General features: G+C 36.4%; 2 protein-coding genes and 1 pseudogene across 6 annotated transcripts; 2 read left to right on the top strand and 1 right to left on the bottom strand.

The window, feature by feature from the left end:
* Positions 1–1,460: 1,460 nt before the first annotated feature.
* On the top strand, positions 1,461–4,914 carry LOC120217763 (O-fucosyltransferase 36-like). Its single transcript, XM_039214835.1, has 3 exons — positions 1,461–2,847; positions 3,361–3,610; positions 4,532–4,914. Exons 1-3 carry the CDS (start codon positions 1,601–1,603, stop codon positions 4,706–4,708), a joined length of 1,674 nt encoding a protein of 557 aa, XP_039070766.1. The 5' UTR covers positions 1,461–1,600; the 3' UTR covers positions 4,709–4,914.
* An 8,199-nt stretch (positions 4,915–13,113) lies between these two features.
* Positions 13,114–17,737, top strand: LOC120217765. Of its 5 annotated transcripts, none has more exons than XM_039214840.1 (8): positions 13,118–13,858; positions 14,012–14,076; positions 14,202–14,300; positions 15,503–15,550; positions 15,624–15,698; positions 15,780–15,843; positions 15,953–16,022; positions 16,137–16,151. In XM_039214840.1, exons 1-6 carry the CDS (start codon positions 13,391–13,393, stop codon positions 15,799–15,801), a joined length of 777 nt encoding a protein of 258 aa, XP_039070771.1. In that variant the 5' UTR covers positions 13,118–13,390; the 3' UTR covers positions 15,802–15,843; positions 15,953–16,022; positions 16,137–16,151. The 5 variants fall into 5 exon arrangements, with proteins under 5 accessions (XP_039070769.1, XP_039070771.1, XP_039070772.1 ...); XM_039214842.1 differs by having other exon boundaries at positions 13,121–13,541; positions 13,779–13,858; positions 15,624–15,843; XM_039214839.1 differs by lacking the exons at positions 15,624–15,698; positions 15,780–15,843 and adding exons at positions 16,826–16,938; positions 17,424–17,737 and having other exon boundaries at positions 13,125–13,858; positions 16,137–16,208.
* A 214-nt stretch (positions 17,738–17,951) lies between these two features.
* Positions 17,952–21,411, bottom strand: LOC120217769 (annotated as a pseudogene).
* Between the last annotated feature and the right edge of the window lie 778 nt (positions 21,412–22,189).

Raw genomic sequence — 22,189 nt, 5'->3', positions numbered from 1 at the left:
GCTGCTGCTCCCGTGTTAGTAGCAACAAGTGGCCAACACGTTCATGAAAGAGGCTGCAAAGGGAAACTGAATTGGAAAGTTGCGAACACAAATTGTTTTTAATAGTATCGTGAGTTCATAAAATAATATATTTTCATAATATATCTTAATTATTGACATATATTTATAAATATAATTATTCGAATTTAGTTTTTTAAAAGTAATATTTTATTTAACCACCACGATGGCTTCAATATTTTATACTGAGCTTTCAGTATATTTATTATAAAGGGTCTCACTTCTATCACCAAATTAAATGCTACTAAAAACTTTATGAAGGAAACGTGTATAATTGGTAGTTAGCTGCCCATTACTTGCTGAAGCCTGAAGCCATTGAATAACTGTAGTCTATGACAAGTGTTTTAATTCCCTGATATTAAAATACCTTATATGTATTCGTTTAATATTATAGGGTAAACTACACAAATGGCCCCTTGACTATATGATAATACTTTGTTAAGTTCCATAATTATTAAAAGTTACAAAATTGTTCCCCGACTATAGGGAGTTACTTTATTGAGTCTCTCGACTATTAAAAGTTGCAAAATGATCACCTAACTATTCATTATGTTCCAAACTTGTCACTTTCTGTTAAAAGATTAACGATCGTCTCTTCTGGACGTTAACACGCTGACTAAGATATGGTAGTCGTTTGAGATTATGATAACAGATTTTATTATATCATAGTCAACATGTTGACGTCCAACTCAATTTGTCGTTAAACTTTTAACTAAAAAGGACGAGTTTGGAACATAATGAATAATTTGGTGATCATTTTGTAACTTTTAATAGTCGATGGACTCAACAAAATAACTCCCTATAGTCGGGGAATAATTTTGTAACTTTTATTTACCAGGGGACTCGATAAAGCAATATCCTATAGTTGGGAACAATTTGTGTACTTTACCTAATATTTTAAAAATATCCTAATATTTTTTAATTAATATATGACATATTGTATAATAATTTATATTTATATGTTAATTTTATACGCATCAAGTGATTTTAGTGATTAAAGAGATAATTGTTATATTAAGAAGTTCTAAGTTATAGCACAACGTCTATTAGAGATTCGTTGTCAAAAAATTAAGAGTCTTTTGAATAAATACTAATAAAAGAGATTATTTTCTTAATTATGATATTACATTGATCATTAAATCTAAAACTGTTTTTCTTTAAACTCAAGAAAATATGGCCTAAAGATTTTTCCTCCTACCATCTTTGCTTTTAGTTCTTCACAAATAAGTTGCGGTTTCCCCACTTGTATATGGCAAAGCGTTCCACTTCAACTAACTTTCTCACGTGGGTTTAGTACGACGTCGTCTGTCTGTTGGATCGGGTCGGTGGATCCAACCCACCCAATATAATGGTACCGAGTCGTTTTCTTCCACCGACTTGTTTCTCCTCCTTCCACAATTGACATTCTTCCTTCCTCAACCCAACTAATTCAACCTCTAATTAATGTTATTGGTATTAATTTTTTTCAAACCCTAAAAGATTAATGCGCACACTCAGCCGTTTCCTTCACTCGCTGACTCACTGATCATTCCTAAGTAAAACAATGGACCGAGATTCATCCGACGAAGACGATCGCCGAACCTTAATCCACCAAAACGACACCAAGAACCTCCCGCACCAAATCCCAACCATCCCACGCGCTTCCACTCCTCCAAGATCCAGTTTCCGCATTGAGGAGATCGAATCCCAAATCCGACGACGTTTCAAGCTCTCCCTCAACAAACGTTACCTCTTCGCCATCATTCTTCCTCTCCTCATCATCCCTATCTTCTTCTCCGCCGACATTCGTTCCCTCTTCTCTTCCAACATCTCTTCCCTTAAATTCAATATGGTGTCGGATCGAATCAAAGAATCCCAACTTCAAGCTCTTTACTTGTTGAATCAACAGCAGAGTTCCCTTCTTTCTCTTTGGAATCACACTTTCGTGAACTCTAATAACAATGTCACCGCCGTCCAATTTGACGACATGAAAGCCGTATTGCTTAATCAGATCACGTTAAACAAACAAATTCAACAAACCCTCTTATCCCCTCACAAAACGGGAGACGCCGTTGAAAACGTCACCGTTTTGGACCCCAACTATGCCGGTTACAGTTTCGGCCGTTGCAGAAAAGTTGACCAGAAATTCGCTGAAAGAAGAACGATTGAATGGAAACCCAAGCCCAATAAATTCTTGTTCGCAATTTGCTTGTCGGGTCAAATGAGTAACCATCTGATTTGTTTGGAGAAACACATGTTTTTCGCAGCGGTTCTGAATCGGGCATTGGTGATTCCAAGTTCAAAATTCGATTACCAGTACAATCGAGTGCTCGATATTCATCACATTAATGATTGTGTTGGGCAAAAAGTTGTTATCCCATTCGAAGACTTCATGGAAATCAAGAAGAATCGCGCTCACATTGATAGGTTCATTTGCTATTTTTCGAGTCCGCAGCCGTGTTATGTGGACGAAGAGCACTTGAAGAAGTTGAGATCATTAGGAATTTCGATGGGGAAATTGCAGAATGCTTGGAAGAATGAAGATACTAAGAAACCGAGTACAAAAACGATCAAGGATGTGGAAGAGAAGTTTGCTTCGGATGACGATGTTATTGCAATAGGGGATGTCTTTTTTGCGGGCGTGGAAACAGATTGGGTGACGCAACCAGGTGGTCCGATTGCGCATAAGTGTAAGACCTTGATCGAGCCGAGTAAGCTTATCTTGTTGACTGCTCAACGGTTTATTCAGACGTTCTTGGGAAGTGATTTTATCGCTCTTCATTTTCGGCGACATGGATTCTTGAAGTTCTGGTATAGTTTCAAATTTTTTTGTCATTTCTTGCTTTAAACTATGGAACTTGTGTAGCAAAGTAAGAATCTTTACTTTTTAAGCCATAATGTTATTTTAGAGAACAGAAGTCAAAGATTAAAATGATGACATTATCTTTATTTTGCTTTGATTTAGTTTTGTTTGATTGAGTATGTCAAACTTTATCTGTTTTAGTTGAGCGTATCCATAGTTCTGAGAACTGAATGGATATGCTTTGATTTCAAAGTGTTTGGAATTTACTAGCATGAAAGACTGTCCATAGTTTTTGAGAATTTCATGTATTGGAGTCTTGCCTGTCTTCAAATGATGTGGGTTGCTGGAATTGTATATAGATTCCCATCCTACCATAGAGGGTTTTTGTCATAACAAATGGGTTTTGGCCATTGCCAGTAAATGTTGGTTTCTTGTCATCTTGGGTCTGTCTGTATGGCCTTATGCTTTTGCGAGTGGGGTTTGTGTAAAATACCACTAACATTACTTGTTTATTTCCTCAGCAATGTTAAAAATCCAAGTTGCTTTTACCCTATTCCTCAAGCTGCGGATTGCATCACTAGAATGGTTGAAAGGGCCAACACTCCAATTATATACCTTTCAACAGATGCAGCAGAAAGTGAAACTGGTTTGCTACAATCGATGGTTGTGGTGAACGGAAAAACTATACCACTGGTTAAACGACCTCCTCGCAGTTCAGCTGAAAAATGGGATGCCTTGTTATACAGACATGGAATCGAGGATGACCCTCAGGTGAGATTTTATACTATTTTAGTGTTTGGGGGAAGAACAATTATGAGTTGGTTTTGTTTTTCGAATATTCTATTCAAAGGTTAGAATTGTCTACATGACCAGGATTTGTCTTCTCACTATTCAATCCCTCAATCCTGATAAGTTTAGGGTTTTCTAGATTTTAAGTCAAACCTGTTGAAAAATAAAGGTTGACTTATCATTTGGCTTGTCAAGTAGTGAGGCTTGTTTTGCTATTGCAGCGCACCCTGCTTTTTTTGTCACATTGTGCCTAAAAGATCCTTAGTGCTAGGTCTATGTATTAGGTGTTATGAATGATTGGGCCCTATCTGTCAGATCCAGGGAATGAACAATGTTGTCAAGGCGTGCACTTTGGCATGCCTATGCTTTGCGCCTTAGCGCTAGACAGTAAAAGTTCCTCATACCCTTTCAGGTGAGTGAGGCTTTTGATTAGGCACATGGCTGATGCCCTTAGGTAGTCTCTTTTGCAAGGCAAAAGCTTGTTTGGTTGAAGTTCTCTTTAAGTTCTTTAATTTTTAACTCTTATCATTTTGTGTACCTTACTAGCAATATAGAAGATAGTATCAAACTCTCTCCTCTATATTTGAGTTTTAATGCATATCAGCCAACAAAAGGAAAATTCCATGTTTGAAGGTAAAACTGGGCCACTCTTTTGAGCTTATCATACACAGACACGTGTCCTTTTTCAAGTTCTACCTTGTGATAATCAACCTATACTTGGTTCTGAAAAGCACCACTGAGCTTCAGAAGTATTTGGTACACTTATTATTCTGTACAGTTTGAAGGATTGTGTATCCATGATCAGCCTCCCCAACTTCATTTTAAACTCCAGCATCCATAATTCCATATCATTGCTATTTTGCTAGGATCAGTCTGAATTTTCTCTTAACTGATATTTTAAAGGTGGAAGCTATGCTGGATAAGACCATATGTGCTATGGCGAGTGTGTTCATTGGAGCCCCAGGTTCAACCTTTACGGAGGACATTTTGCGACTCCGAAGGGGCTGGGGAACAGGATCTTTATGTGATGAGTACTTATGCCAAGGTGAAGTGCCAAACTTTATAGCAGGTGAGGAGTGAAGAATATGCAGAAATGGCAGACAGTAAAATTGTGACATTTTAAAGATGCTCCATTGGAGAGAATGGTAGGTTTGGTATTATTGTATTATAGTGTATTATACGAGCATTTCATTGATTTGATTACTTATTAGTTTTACAACATTCTTACACTGTAATGGAGTTTGTATGATGCGATATACTCTGGGGCTGAAACCCTGAACTTGAATTCATTTATTCTGTTTGTAATCAACTGAAAAAACATTAGAGACTACATTGGTTTGATTCGATCTGTTAGAACCGTAACAAATTCTGTATAAAACCTAAAACTCGAGATATATTATATCAAACCTTCAAGTAAAATAAAAGGTAAATTATATAAGTAGTGTCACACCCCAATTGGTGGGGTTAGTTTTTTTAGTTGAATATGGGGTTTAAGGGACTCTAGAATTCATGTGAATTCTCTTTTTTTTTTGTCTGATATGAACTCTATTATTGTATTCAATTATTATTTGTCATTGTGAGCTTTATTTCCTCCGATGCTTGGCCTACAATTCAAAATCTATTATCTTCAAAAATTTCCAATTCTGAAGGCTAAGTATTTGGATAAGGTTGGCGTTAAAACCAAACCTTGACCTCATCACATCTTACTCTATTCCTGCATCCATGTATACAATCCCGATCGGAACCAATGGCTTAGATTCAGTCTCGATTTTCCTTCCTTCCGATTTCCTCACCCCATCACGTCTTCGCTCGGTCTGGTTTACCTCTAGGCTGATTCACTCGACTCCAACAAGTTGCTCATCATTTGTAATCCTTGACTCGTCAATACCAAGTCCTCCCCCAGCTCGGTTCTGCTTGGTCACGCCATGGCTCGGTACTAGTTGACTCAAGAAATCGAAATATCAACGTCAATAATTTCAAATCTAGGATAAACGAAGATGATTTTGGGATATCGGACCTCATATTCATGTTTAGAAGAACGATTCAACTTACGACTAAAGTTGATCTTGAACGGAGACCGGAGATGGCAATTGACGTGGTGGTCACCAATTTTTTACTGTCGGTCGACGAAGCTTCCTTGCTTCACTTGCAGAGCTCAGTGAAGATATCTAAGAGACATGGAAAATGGCTTAAAGTCTAAGTCCGGAAAGAAAGATTATGTGAGGAAGAAAGAAAAAAAAAAGAATTGAAAATGAGAGTGAAAAGGGTGCAGCACGTGGTTTTGGGGTTGTTATTAAAGTGAGAACGGGTAAATTACAAAGTAAGTCATCCAAGTTTGCTAAAAGCTTAAACTATTTTTCTAACTTCCAAATTATTATGATTATGTCATAATTATTTCAAAATTTATTTGGAAGGTCACGTGGTTTTGGAAAGGGAGATGGCCAAACCACAATTTGAGTCCTCTATTTTTGGTAAGATTCTGATTTTGTCATCATGTTTTAGTATAGTTATAGCCAAGCTTTGATAGTTTAGATTAGTTCGTTTTAGCCTTGATTTTAGTAATTAAATATTATAGTAGCACTATCAGCTTTTAGTTTTATGAATTAGGTCCTCAAATTATTATTTAAAGTTAATTTTATGACAAGGAAAATTATGTTGGGAATTGAGTTCGTATATGTGATGCTGAGGATAAGTGAGAGAAAAATTAGAAGCTCGACCAAATACCTCTCGATCCATCCGTACGCGTAAGCCGTTTTCAATGTTTTATCTTCGGATTCAATATGATTTTTAATTTAAGTCTAGTTTCTGATGTAAATTCGGTTGTTTTGTATCCGAGGAATTATTGGAAGTTGAGTTCAAGTTCGAGGGCGATCGAATAAAATTTAAATGGTTGATCGGTATAACACAAAAATCGAGGTAATACTTTACTACCTCTTTATGCTTTATGGAACATGTGAATATTGGTAAATGCATGAATATGATAACACTGGTCTCATACGTGTAGTTAAGTAATTTCTACACTCGATCAGAATACGATAAAAATTCGGTAACTGATTATGGTTCAGATGACTTTTATAAGAAATTGATGGATTGTTAGAATTAAAATTACAAGTTCTGTGGTTAGTGACAAAAGAATTAGCTTGGATCTGTAACATATAAATTATTTCATCAAAGGTACTTGGATGGGAAATTATGAGAATATTTCGGTAGGGTAAAATTACAGAAATACCCTTATATTGTAAGATGACAAGAATTGTCCCTAGAAGTTGACTAATAACTCTGAAAGGATATATTGATCTGAGAAACTAAAGATGTGCATAAGAAATACTAGTTTGCTTAGAAAATTTGGATAACCGGGTTTTAACCCAATAAGGTTTATGCAAGATACGAGAAGTCTGTTAAGAAATCATTTCGAGATCAAAGAATGTTCGGGAAAGCAATTAACCATTGGATCTCTAAAGTATAATTATTTTCATTAAGAGTTAATACCGAAATTATCTGGTTAAGAAATTATGAAAATGCCCTTGAGAGGTAAAAATAGGCCAAGTTGACTATGAATGAGAAAGTAACATGAGAATTTGTTTTTAAACCGATAAATTACTGATTTGATTGTTGAGATCCTATTTTTATATAGAAAATTCCTGATAATCCGTTAGTAACATCTGAGAAGGCATTTAACCTGGAAATCTTCGACTTGAGTAAGTACATGAATAATAATAATTTATCGATGGTGATATTTTGTTAGAATAGTTCGAATGGACTGACATAAATGATAAGTTTGAATTAAATAATAAGACCGGATGGAAGGAAATGATTGAAATATTCTAGATCTGTAAGATGACCAAAATACCCCTATAATGGAAATGATTAAAGAATATCACCATGCCAGGAATGAATGGATATCCTCAAGCTTTGAAATGAATGGAAGATCATTGAACATAAAAAGGACCAAAATACTCTTATGTCCTAGACTAAGTAAATGTCTTGGATTATTTAAGAAATTCAAATAAACATGGATGTTGTACTGCTCTGAAAGGTTATAGAACGCAACTTAAGCAGGTCAACCAATGCTAGTGTTGTATCAATACTTGAATGGTATAGGAACCACTTGAATGCTTGTTCGTTTTCTCAAGTTTGAATTGATGATAATTTTGGAAGTACTCAACGCTAGAGCATATTCGATAGTAAGTAATGGATATCCCTAAGATAAATCAATCACGAATACTAGAATGACTCTAGTATATGACTAAATTGAACTGAATAGAAATGCAATTTGTATTTGGAATTCAGAAACGTCTGAATTACTCTGGAAAACTCTGAAGTAACAAGAATAGACATGATTGTTAAATGAACTAAATAACCTCAATGAATGAGGATTAAATAAGTGATTTTGATGAGTCTGGAAACACTGTTGAACTTACATGATGAATTGTCTTTATGGGTTATGAACCATGAATCAAGTACGTCTGTATTTCCTGATATCGTTGAAACATGGAAATGAAATAAAGACAGTTGGGAGATCTATTCAGCGATGATTATGGGGATGATCTATGGATCTGCATTATAGTGTTAAAGAGTGAATACACTGGAAGGATAATCAATTGACTTGTTGACATGCATCAGTTTGAGAGTTGTGTAACTCAAGTTGTTTGATAATATGGTCGATACTCATAGATTGTAAATGACTTGAATCTTCGATTCTATATTTTCATCTAAAATCACTTCGGTGATGTTTGAAAACGAAAGTAACACAGAAGGAAAAGATTTGGAATACCTCATTTGGTTCAATTGGTCTGAAATCCTATGAATTCAAAGTATATTCCTGAATACCCCTGATTGTTTGGGTAATGGAATCACTCGCAGTAAATCTGAATTTAGAATTATTATGTATAAAGGTTCCTGAACGTTTTCCTGATACACATAGAAACTTAGTGGAATTCTAAAGTATCAATCTGAAATGTCTGATTAGATCGGTTAGAAATCGATTCTCTTCAATAAGATCTTATTACTGGAATCCGATCAAATTGCACAAGTCCATGTTATCCATATTGATAACTACAAAATGCATCTGAAAAATATTTGGATTCTCTAGTGTGTTCCTTATATTTTGAAAAATTGTTTTATTGTTTTAACATGTGGTACACTGAAATCTATGGTTACTATTTTATGGATGCACTGACTTAACGGTGATGGCTTATGGATTTGTATCATTGTATAAACTGTATCTTGGATATACAGATTTGTAAAGTACAACTCTGATCAAGCTGGAAAATTTTTATGGACCTAATGTGACTCTTAGGTAGGCTCTGCGGCCCTGAGATCATTCTCGGGTAGGCCCTGCGGCCCTAAGATGTGTTCTTAAGTAGCCCCCACGGCCCCAAAATCTATCTTGGATAGGCTCTCAGGCCCTAAGATGCTCTCTTAGGTTAACTCTTTGTAAGATGGTTTTAAAATACGAGTTTAAAAAGCTCCACTACAGTATGGTTTATGGGATTTTATTGAACTATCATTTGATTAGTGTACATACTATGGTTTTATCGTACTGATGGAACACACTAGGCATCCTATTCAACCTCATGAAAAAGTGATAGTATGAAAGGTTTCTTATGAACTGAGATTCATGGCTTCTACTCAATGAACTTCTAAGGGAACCCCAAATTATTCCGCCCACTGGTATACGTATGATTCAATAAGGAAATTATGGTTTCCCATTTATCTGCATGTCATGTAGCATCATCTGGTAGTTATGTATTACTGAGCTTTTCGAAGCTCACTCTATTACTCATCATTGCAGGTTAAAAGAATTGTACCAGTATCACTATCAACATCAGTAAGGGAGTTTTTCGGTGTTGCTTGCAGAGTATGGTACATGTGATTAGGGGGCATGTAGATTGTATTTTTGTTTTATATACGAGTCTGAAAATATGTTTTATTTTTAAATAGTAACAAATAATTTTTATTAGTTTACATGTTCTAATAAAAAGTTTTAAATTTTCTGCTATTTTTACGATGGGTCTCTCCGGTGGCCCTAATGTGACACTCCATATCAGATCGGGCTATCCGCATCGGTTTGAGGGGGTTACATTTAGTGGTATTAGAGCTATCGTTTGAGTCAAAAATTTTCAAGATAGATCGGCCGGTCGAATGTCAAAAGATGTCTGATCAGTACATGCCCTAAACTACAGTCGTACTTCTCTGAGCCGGAACTCCAAGGTTGAATCCCTCTCTGTAAAGAGCAAACCTAAGTTTTTATCCGTTAAGGCTCTACCTTTACATAAAGGAATATCAGTAACGTCTATATCAGTTCTGTAAAGTACCTCACGAGACTTGTGAGAGTTACTTATCTGAGAAATTCTGACCCGACTCCGGAAATGAAATTGGGATATTCTACTGCTCTATGAGACTATTCTCGTGACCAATACTGAATTGATTCCTCAAGAAAATTTTCGTTTGGATTCTTTTATTGAAATAAGGAAATGTTTTGATAAGAATGTATGCTCAATTGGTTAAGGATTAGTAGAGGATCGGTATTTCTGTAAAAGCTACAGAACGATATGAAAGAACTGATAGAAGTATCATTTCTGTAATTATGTGACATGAATGAATTTCGAATATGAAATTCTTTTAAGGAGGGGAGAATTGTCACACCCCAATTAGTGGGGTTAGTTTTTTTAGTTGAATATGGGGTTTAAGAGACTCTAGAATTCACATAGAATTCATGTGAATTCTTTTTTTTTTTTTGTCTGATATGAATTCTATTATTGTATTCAATTATTATTTGTCATTGTGAGCTTTATTTCCACCGATGCTTGGCTTACAATTCAAAATCAATTATCTTCAAAAATTTCCAATTCTGAAGGCTAAGTATTTGGATAAGGTTGGCGTTAAAACCAAAACTTGACCTCATCACATCTTACTCTATTCCTGCATCCATGTATACAATCCCGATCGGAACCAATGGCTTAGATTCAGTCTCGATTTTCCTTCCTTCCGATTTCCTCACCCCATCACGTCTTCGCTCGGTCTGGTTTACCTCTAGGCTGATTCACTCGACTCCAACAAGTTGCTAATCATTTGTAATCCTTGACTCGTCAATACCGAGTCCTCCCCCAGTTCGGTTCTGCTTGGTCACGCCATGGCTCGGTACTAGTTGACTCAAGAAATCGAAATATCAACGTGCATCAAATTCAATAATTTCAAATCTAGGATAAACGAAGATGATTTTGGGATATCAGACCTCATATTCATGTTTAGAAGAACGATTCAACTTACGAGTAAAGTTGGTCTTGAACGGAGACCGGAGATGGCAGTTGACGTGGTGGTCACCAATTTTTTACTGTCGGTCGACGAAGCTTCCTTGCTTCACTTGCAGAGCTCAGTGAAGATATCTAAGAGACATGGAAAATGGCTTAAAGTCTAAGTCTGGAAAGAAAGATTATCTGAGGAAGAAAGAAAAAAAAAGAATTGAAAATGAAAGTGAAAAGAGAGCAGCATGTGGTTTTGGGGGTTGTTATTAAAGTGAGAACGGGTAAATTACAAAGTAAGTCATCCAAGTTTGCTAAAAGCTTAAACTATTTTTCTAACTTCCAAATTATTATGATTATGTCATAATTATTTCAAAATTTATTTGGAAGTGGTTTTGGAAAGGGAGATGACCAAATCACAATTTGAGTCCTCTATTTTTGGTAAGATTCTGATTTTGTCATCATGTTTTAGTATAGTTATAGCCAAGCTTTGATAGTTTAGATTAGTTCATTTTTGCCCTGATTTTAGTAATTAAATATTATAGTACCACTATCAGCTTTTAGTTTTATGAATTAGGTCCTCAAATTATTATTTAAAGTTAATTTTATGACAAGGAAAATTATGTTGGGAATCGAGTTCGTATATGTGATGCTGAGGATACATGAGAGAAAAATTGGAAGCTCGACCAAATACCTCCCGATCCATCAGTTTGAGAGTTGTGTAACTCAAGTTGTTTGATAATATGGTCGATACTCATAGATTGTAAATTACTTGAATCTTCGATTCTATATTTTCATCTAAAATCACTTCGGTCATGTTTGAAAACGAAAGTAACACAGAAGGAAAAGATTTGGAATACCTCATTTGGTTCAATTGGGCTGAAATCCTATGAATTCAAAGTATATTCCTGAATACCCCTGATTGTTTGGGTAATGGAATCACTCGCAGTAAATCTGAATTTAGAATTATTATGTATAAAGGTTCCTGAACGTTTTCCTGATACACATAGAAACTTAGTGGAATTCTAAAGTATCAATCTGAAATGTCTGATTAGATCGATTAGAAATCGATTCTCTTCAATAAGATTTTATTACTGGAATCCGATCAACTTGCACAAGTTCATGTTATCCATATTGATAACTACAAAATGCATCTGAAAAATATTTGGATTCTCTAGTGTGTTCCTTATATTTTGAAAAATTGTTTTATTGTTTTAACATGTGGTACACTGAAATCTATGGTTACTATTTTATGGATGCACCGACTTAACGGTGATGGCTTATGGATTTGTATCATTGTATAAACTGTATATTGGAGATACAGATTTGTAAAGTACAACTCTGATCAAGCTGGAAAATTTTTATGGACGTAATGTGACTCTTAGGTAGGCTCTGCGGCCCTGAGATCATTCTCGGGTAGGCCCTGCGGCCCTAAGATGTGTTCTTAGGTAGCCCCCACGACCCCGAAATATATCTTGGGTAGGCTTTCAGACCCTAAGATGCTCTCTTAGGTTAACTCTTTGTAAGATGGTTTTAAAATACGAGTTTAAAAAGCTCCACTACAGTATGGTTTATGGGATTTTACTGAACTAGCATTTGATTAGTGTACCTACTATGGTTTTATCGTACTGATGGAACACACTAGGCATCGTATTCAACCTCATGAAAAAGTGATAGTATGAAAGGTTTCTTATGGACTGAGATTCATGGCTTCTACTCGATGAACTTCTAAGGGAACCCCAAATTATTCCGCCCACTGGTATACGTATGATTCAATAAGGAAATTATGGTTTCTCATTTATCTGCATGTCATGTAGCATCATCTGGTAGTTCTGTATTACTGAGCTTTTCGAAGCTCACTCTATTACTCATAATTGCAGGTTAAAAGAATTGTACCAGTATCACTATCAACATCAGTAAGGGAGTTTTCCGGTGTTGCTTGCAGAGTATGGTACATATGATTAGGGGGCATGTAAATTGTATTTTTGTTTTATATACGAGTCTGAAAATCTGTTTTATTTTTAAATAGTAACAAATAATTTTTATTAGTTTACATGTTCTAATAAAAAGTTTTAAATTTTTCGCTATTTTTACGATGGGTCGCTCCGGTGGCCATAATGTGACACTCCAGATCAGATCGGGCTATCTGCATCGGTCTGAGGGGGTTACAAGTAGTATATAAGTAGTTACTTATTTGAGTAAGTTTTTCTTTTTTCCATTGATGTTTTAAAACTATAACGATTTGGTCAGTAATGTTATCAGTTAACAACAAATTGATTATTCGATGTTAACAATAGTTACTTAGCTCTTTTTCTTCATTTATAACAAATCGACCACTCATAATTGAGACTATTGTATTAATTTATAACAAATCGATTACTGTTATGCAAAACTGATTATCACAGTGTGTATGGTTAACCAGTTGCAATCGTCGCCTATGACGAGGGACGACTACATCACTGTGAAGAGACATGACTAAATTGAAAGATGAGGGACGACCACATCACCGTGAAGAAACATGGCTAAATTGAAAGAGGCAGTGAGCTTTCTAGGGAGCATAGCAAAAATGCACGTGATAAGTCATCATCTTTCTAAATCACCGGACACTTGGTATGTTAACAGGCAGGACTTAACGTGGTTTTTTACTCGGAAACAAATTGGCGGACGAGGTAAGGTTGTCTTTATCAACGCTTCAGAAATGGTTCATCGTTATGTCACTTACGTTAACAGAAATATATATATAGTGGAGCATACATACTTGATAATAGTACAAAGGAAAAGTATCATAATCATATGGGCTAGATTGGTGGTGTTCCCAATTAAAGGGAAAAACTGGTGCTTTAGCAGATCCATTGATTCGTCTCCATCAGAATTCTCCGCTGCTAACACAGCTTCCACTGTTAAAGGGATTTACAAGAAGATTTCATCAAATCCCAAGCCCCTCATTGACAATGCTGAGCTTCTTATCGATTTCGTTTCCAACAAGGTAAGCCCTCTTGTTCCATTATCCTTGATTTCTATGTTATAAACGTTAAACGCCCCACTTTTTGAATTTTTATTTCATGCTTTCAGTAACTTCAATGTGTATTTGGATACTATGTTACTCGGTTTTCGGTTTGCTGATGGTTGTTTGTTATAGATGAATAAGTCTTGGATGGGATTGGAAAAGGCGCCTGAGGGCAGTTTCAAAAACAAGCTACATGGGTATTACTTGACAGTCGAATATGTTTGGTTTAAACTGTTGGATTATTTGGCTTTAGTTTCTGCTGATTCTTGGCTTTAGTTTCTGCTGATTCTTGGCTTTAGTTTCGGTTTAATGTATTTCCTAGGCTGGGGTTGCGGCTTTTAGCTCGAGTTAAACCATCTGAGATTTTGTTGAAATCTATAACCAAGGACGTTACTAATGTTCAGATTACATACCCCACCAGGTTCTATTCTTATCTTTTTCATTGCTGCATCTTCTGTTCTGTATCTGCAATTTACTTGTACTTCTTAATCTTGCCAGTATATATATTTAAATGTTCTCTAGGATCTATATTTAAGTCCAGTATATATATATATATATATATATATATATATATTTTTTTTAATCACTTTGTTTTCTAGCTTTCATAGCATTATGGTAATGTATTAGAAGGGATTGTCTTATGGGGGATCCTTCGGTTGCGGATAGATGTGGAAGTCAGGGGAATAGGGTGATCAATCGGGTTCAGTGGATTCCGCCTCCTGAAGGTTTCTTCAAATTAAATGTGGATGGTGCTGTCACGGATGATCGGATGAAAGGTGGTATAGGAGGGATTATTAAAGATTCAAGGGGTTCTACGTTGGCTTCATTCTCTGAGGCTGTTGGTAAAGGACCTCCTACAGCTGCTGAAATGTTGGCCATTATTAAGGGTTTGAATCTTTTCTTTGATTCCCAATGGGGTGGAAAAGGAAGACTTATTGTTGAGTGTGATAGTCTTGTTGTGGTTAATTGGATTAAGAATTTGGGGGTTGTCCGAATCAGTTGTGTTTGTTGTTGAATGGAATTTTAGAGTTTATTAGGGATAAAGATGTGATGATCAGGCATATTCCTAGAGGGGCAAATTGGGAGGCAGATAAGTTGGCTAAAGAAGGCATTGGATGAGAGGGGTTGTATGTACGCATAGTTGGGGGGTTCTGTTTTGTTTGGTTTTGTGGTTGTATGTTTCTGATGTAATCTAAGTTGTAATTTTCAATGGTTCAATAAAATTTATGAGACACTCTTTTCCTCCTTCCAATGCTCGACAAAACTTTCATATTTCGTTGAGTACGAAGGGGTTTTTTAATGAGGTCTCCCTATTCTATCAAAAAAAATATTACTGCATCTTTTGCTTTCTTGTATTCTTCTTTCTCAATATTAAAAAATGAACAATACTAACCAGTCATCCTTCTATGATTTAGTCCTTTGTTGAAATCTATATACATTTTCTGCTTCTTCTATGGAAAAATGAACAGTGCCATATTTTGGTCTGGTATATGGGACTTTGCATAATTTGTGAGGAATATAGCTTGATGCACTAAATGGAATTTTGAATTATGTTGGTTATTTGCATGTAGAGGTGCTTTTAGACTCATGGTTTGTTCCTGATACTTCTATCTTTTTTTTCAGTTTAAATGCACGGCTTGTGCAGCAAAGATTACGGCAAATAGCCTTGAGGTTATTGTTTTACCTCTTTTCTATTGCTTTCTTAATTGCTAGAGATCATAAGCTATTTCTCATTTCCAAACAGATTGTTTAACCATCAACATGTAGGGATACTTCATTGTTTAACTGGTCCTACAGCCTGGTCTATGACATTTCTGAGGTATCATTGCTGTGTTATTGAGAATGCTCTTATGCTCGATGTGAAAGGACAGAGAATCTCTAACACGGGTTTATGACTCAGTGTGCAGTTGGTTTATTGGTAACTGTGGCGTTAAAGGCATTTAACACCAACAAACTATCGATAGGTTTTGGAATGTATTGTGTGTTTAATTTTATATTTATATGTTTTTTTATATTTGTACAAATTTCAGCAGTAACAATATCATTAGTAAAAATGTGTTTTTAAATTTTCAGGGGTACTGTTATACACAGAAAATACTTTTATGGTTCGGTTTCATTGCTTCCACTGACCACTGCATTTACTGTAAGTATCTATTTTTTTTTTGATTCCATCATTTACTGTATAGCCTCTTTTGTGACTTGAATTTTTCTTCATTTATATTTTGTCTCATTCTCACTCGATCTTCTTTTCTCACAGGTTCTGCCTCTGCCTAACATCCCATTCTTTTGGGCCTTGTTTCTCACTTATTCACATTGGCGAGGACTCCAGGTGGATTCGATGTTCTTAAGAGTCAGATACTTTTGCATGGTTTAAAAGGGAGTGTCGTAGAGGGATGTGTTTACACTGATAATATTTGAAATGAACAGTTTAGCATAGCCTATTGTAAAAGCTGCTTCTTTATAGTAAAATTTAATTTTAGAAATTCCTGCCTAACTGTGTTAAGAATACAAAATCCTTTTGCATCTTTCCACCTTGAGTCATATATGTTACAACATTCTGTTTCAAATATGAATATAATCTCAAGATTACTTTTCGCATGTGCTTCCTTCTCACTGCTTTCTATCATCACTTCTTCATATGTCTGCGATATGAACATCATTTATCTTTTGCTTTCCACTTCTCTTATGTTCGGTTGCATGCATGTTGTGTTTTGCTTGAGGAACTGGAGAAGGCCTGTTCTGCATCTTGCGGAATGGGGGGAAAGAATCAGATGGTCGGTAGAAAGTAGGTAGTTTTTAAGCAATAGAGCATTTTGGGTTTCATTATGTGGATCCCTTAGTTTTTAGTGTCATTGTTGATCGTGATCGCTAATTTTGAACCAGCCACTTTCAAAAGTATCACTATTCACTCACGATTGTTTGTCTATGTTTGATTTTGCGGTGAAGTGAGAAGCTCCTTCAGCTAGTCTCCCAAGCTCAAAACACAAAATGGGAAGGGGAATGAATCTGAGCATAAAGATTGGAAACATGGAACTAATAATTTACCAAGTTTCAAATGGGTAAGTTCATGTGCTAATCTGAACTCTGGACATAACAGGATTATTTGATGTTACACTGTTTATGTTTGCTTCGTTGTTCTTGCACTTCCGTTAGCTCGATTACCTCCGACACCGAGTATGTTCTGTTTAGATTTTCCATTTTACTTGTCATCAATTTTTTGTGTTAATAATGATATTTTTTATTAAATGGAATTTAGCGAAGTAAAGTTTATAAACAATTAAATAATAATTTAGTTATCATGTTCTGCGCTGCATCTTTACAAAGATTTCTCGGTACCAACCATTCTTTTATATCAAAAGAATGCCAAGAGTACATTCTTTTATTGGCTGTCAGTCTTATTTGATACATAAGTCTGCGTACACCATTCAACAATCCTTGAACAGTTTAGCATGTATTTCTTCTTGGTGATGCATAGCTTTATAGCCTTGATGGTAATCATTTTCGCTTTAATGTTATATTTTCCATTATCGATATAATGGAACAGGTGTTTGAGCCATCGAAGGAGTTGGAGGACCTTATTAACCGGGAACATGAAGATGGTTATCTTAGTGAACAAGCTATCTCAGAAATATGCAATAGTTTTAGTTTGAACAAGAATGATGTTTTGAAGTGCAGAGATTTGGTGTAATTGACATTTTTTCCCCTGTCAATAGGGGCTGTGACAACAATATGATGAAGAGATACATACATGCACTTACCGTTGAACACAGCGTAATGCCTTTATGTTTTACAGATTATTTTTTCGGGATCGAAGATAGGAAGGATATAAATAAGGATCTAGCGTGTTACTTTTGAATACAAAGGTAGTGGATTCAGAAATAGTGTGCATAATTACGTAGTTTCGAGTATTAATTCGGTTGGCATTGTTGTTGTTATATACTCTTTGTGGTCACATAATGTTGTCCAATGAATGCAATTATATCTCTGAAAAGGAAATATTTGTGGTATTTTTCTTTTTAAGTGATATCTGCAGTTTCCGGTTATGATTGTAAAGGGAACATTAAAGTAACATGTACACAACGGTGAAAGAATTTAAACTTACGGGGTGGACTACATTGCAACATATTACAAAGTGTTGGGCTGATTTGAAACCGAAGCTAAAGTTGGGGGAGGTATATTTTATTAGCTACCATAAAACAGTAACATTCTACATGTTATGATCTCGAGTCCTCATCACTAAAACAGTCAACAGCGTACTTCATATCCATTGAAGACGTGTAGTCATGCGTTTCATCATAGACTGCTTTATCTGTTCTACGAGATGCACCTTGATCTGACCCTATTGTTCTCTTACTCATGTTAGCTCGTTGCACTAGTCGGTGGAACCAATGCTTGAACCACTTCTGACATTGGAGGTCAAAACTCGGGCTCCGGCTAGGAATGGCAACGGGTCGGGTTCGGGCGGGTTTTGCTCGCCCCGTCCCCGAACCCGAAATGAATCCCCGACCCGATCTCCGACGGGTTTTTTATCGGGGCGCCCCGTCGGGGATTTTTTTTGCCCCGTCCCCGTCCCCGAACCCGAAAATATTTTATATATAATTATAATATAAAAAATATAAAATATTATATATATATATATATATATATAATCGTGGCGGGTCGGGGATACCTTGCCCCGAACCTGAACCCGACCCGAAAAAATCCTCGGAAAAAATCCCCGAACCCGACCCGACCCGAACTTGACCGGGTTTCGGGTTTCCCCGTCGGGTTCGGGTCATACTGCCATCCCTAGCTCCGGCTGTTCCAGAGAAACAATTACAAAAGATCTGTTAAATGCTACAGCAATGAAGCATTCTATGAGTTATTTTCTCTTTCCATATGGTTTAGAATCCGGATCCTAAGAGTAAGTTCATTCATCCACACAAATGCTGGGGCTTATCCAATTCATCGAATATGTAATGTAGATGAAACAAGAAAAAGGATGACATTACCTGGACACAAAGGGCGATCACATCTGCAAAACGAGAGAGAGATTTAACCTGGTAAAGCTCTTTAAGTGCAGGGTCAACCATCTTCGATAGAGCATCGATATCATGCAGCTGAGGTGTTTCCCATCGAACCAAAGATTGCTCCAGTCTTGGCCTTGTGCTGTTAAAACACTTGCATACTAATTAGAAATGTGGTGAACTAAGTGAGATGCTAGCACATCCAACGACGGAGTACCAAATGCTTCATGGATGATTCCTTACCTATCAAATGGTTTCCGTCCGGTGAGAAGTTCCAACATAACCACTCCGAAACTGTAAACGTCACTCTTAAGAGAGTACAGACCAGACATTTTCACTTCGGGTGCACTGTATCCAGACATAGTAACATGGTTGCAAAGCTTTAGTCTGAGAGGTGAAGATTGAGCTCAACATCAAGTAAGATGTTTGTCGACTTGATGTTTTTATGAACAACAGACGGCGAGCAACCTTCATGCAAGTACCTGGAAAAAATACATGCAGCCATTGTTGCCCATTATGAATTTATGGACTTAGGGGGAGTCAACTTTAGCTGTTTATAAGGGGGGAAAGGATAGAAATGAGATGAACTGCAGATCCTTCCGTTTGCAGCGATCATATAAAAATGAGACGGAATAATAGCTATTGCTGCCCATAATCAAATTATCGACTTACTCTAATGTGCGTGCAGTCCCCAGAGCGATTTTGACACGGGAGTTCCAAATCAAAGGCTTGCTGTACTCATTTGATAGATGCATAAAGTCATGAAGTGAGCCATTTTTGTGAAACTCATAGACAAGTAGGTGCTGTCCATGCTCTGAACAATAGCCAACCAGCTCTGTGACATTTGTGTGATGCAACTTGGAGATGTTCAAAACCATCTCTATAAAATTGTCGGTCATTTCACCGGGAAAAGCTGATGAATCTATTTTCTTCACAGCAAGAACCTATGGCAATATGAACACAAGGTACCAGCCAGGTGAGTACTGAGTAGAAAATTCTTAAAAATACTTGAGGCAAGTAAATGACAAACTATTAGAGAAAAAATATGGAGATTCATACCTTGCCGTCATCAAATTGAGCTCGATAAACACGGCCAAAAGATCCTTCACCAAGAAGATTTTCAATGCCGAAACTGCCTGTAGCCATCTGGAGGTCTGCTATTGAATATGATGCAACATTTTTAGGCACTGGAACAGCTTTCTTAACAACAATGGGCTTTTTAGAAAAATCTTCTTCATCTAATGATTTGTGATGGTCAACGGGTGGGGGACGAAGGTTTACTGAAGCAGCTGTATCAAAGATTTCGGTCTCAACTGAAGAGGAAGGCTGTATGTAGCTCATTGCTGCAATACAATGTTAAGCATGAGGGGGGGGGGGAATTGTTTGATCAAGAGAGCAAACCGTAAAGATAGAATTATGGTGACATTCAACGGCCACCGTGCAGAGTTGCAGATCTATTGTGCGTGTTACCTTGCACTTCATTAGAAGGAAGAGGAGCAAAGGGTTGATCATCAAGCCTTTCAATATCTGAGGATGACCTCCTGGATATTACCCCTACAAATCGATGCTTTTCAATTGATCCGGTATCCAGCCGGAAAAATGGTTATTGGAGATATACCTGTGAGACATAGAAACAACTATCACAAAGGTCAATATTTCAGGGACATTTACCATATGGAGACGAAGCACAATATACAGGATACAGAGAGTGTCAAGGGGAAGATTGGAAAGGACATTGATAGTGCCCGTAAACTGGTTGCTCTGCAAGTACCTGCACAAGGGAAAACAATATATTTATGGAGATCCACCATATACATTTGTTCCACAACATATTTCCTATTAATACTTACATAGAGTTCATACTGGTAAGATTCTTAAAACTTGCGGGGAGATCACCAGTTAGAGAATTGAAAGAAAGATCCCTGAAGCAATGAATAAACATAACAGGCATTTATTGAAAACAACATAATCTCAATGGTGGTGGTAAGAACGTCTTACAATGTGGAGAGGGAAGAAAGTGGTCCAAACATGTCACTCAATTCGTTCTGCAACTGGTTATGTCCAAGATTTCTGTGTTACCAGAAATGGAAAAGAAAAAAGAGTGCAGGAGTCAAAATGTCTACAGACCTCGTGTGAAAATTTGAAACATTACTTACAGGTATTGAAGATAATGCATCTGATTGATGGAATAAGGGATACTTCCAGTAAAACGATTAAATGCATGATTTCTGCAGACAAATTAACATTGTGTTATACAAAATCCTTAAAGAAAAGAAACTGTAGACATAGGAAAGGAAACAAATGCACGTTTAGTAACATACAATCGCTGCAAGTTCAGAGGAATGTTATACGGTATATTGCCTGCAAGATTGTTATTGCTCAAGTCCCTGCAGATTTGTTCAAATATCAGCATAAAGATAACCAGATAAATGTAAGGAAAGAAAATCAATCCACTCTTGGAGACTAGATTTCCTACAGTTTCTTTAATGATGTCAAACTTTGAAGGCTGTAACCCATTGATCCGGAAAGTCCGAGACTCGACAGTTTACTGAAGAAAAAGGCCAAATACAAGAATGTACTATAGTTAGCATCAGCTGATTGAGGACAAGACATATAGAAGGAAAATCGAAACAAAGAAAGTACATTTCGGTGACACATTGGTCCAAGCAAGTAACACCTTTCCACGACTGCCCACAATGATCGCCATTGTTTGCAGTCCAACCGGTTAGCTGTGGAGGTGAATTTAAACTGTTGAACATTACCCCTAAGGCAGAAGATGCACATCCAACATCCCACAAGCAAGATGAGTAAGCCAAGGAGAAATGTTTTAATCACAAGTTTTAAATTCATCCACTTCTCTATTCTAAACATTCATCGAAACCGGTTCATTGAAATCACTCGAAGTACTGGTGTTCTTCCATGCACACAAAGTATGTTTAACAAATTTATCTTCCTATTATAGAAGATGTTTACCACTCCTTCAAGTCATTAGTGACCTAGTTATTAAGGTCAGAAATTTAGCCAAAAATACAGTTACCCCACCGGGAAATCTTATACTAGATCTCAGTTTCAAGGGAACATATATTTCTTTCCAGAACAGAGAAAAGGCTTAAGAATTGCAGCCAGAGAAAATAAATGGTATTGTGGGGAAAGATTTAACCTTTTTCCAGTCAGCAGCAAAACACAGAAGTGCCAGAAAGTTATGAATTTGTCCATGAATACATATCAATAGTCTCTTAAAAATTTCAAATTCTAGTGTATTTTAAATATTCTTTTTATATTTCTATTGATAATTTATTTTACT

The sequence above is a fragment of the Hibiscus syriacus genome, unplaced genomic scaffold (genome assembly GCF_006381635.1).
Source record: "Hibiscus syriacus cultivar Baekdansim isolate YM2019G1 unplaced genomic scaffold, ASM638163v2 tig00110187_pilon, whole genome shotgun sequence".
NCBI lineage: Eukaryota > Viridiplantae > Streptophyta > Magnoliopsida > Malvales > Malvaceae > Hibiscus > Hibiscus syriacus.
Note: the sequence above shows the minus strand (reverse complement) of the source record. Positions and strands in the feature narration are given on the sequence as shown.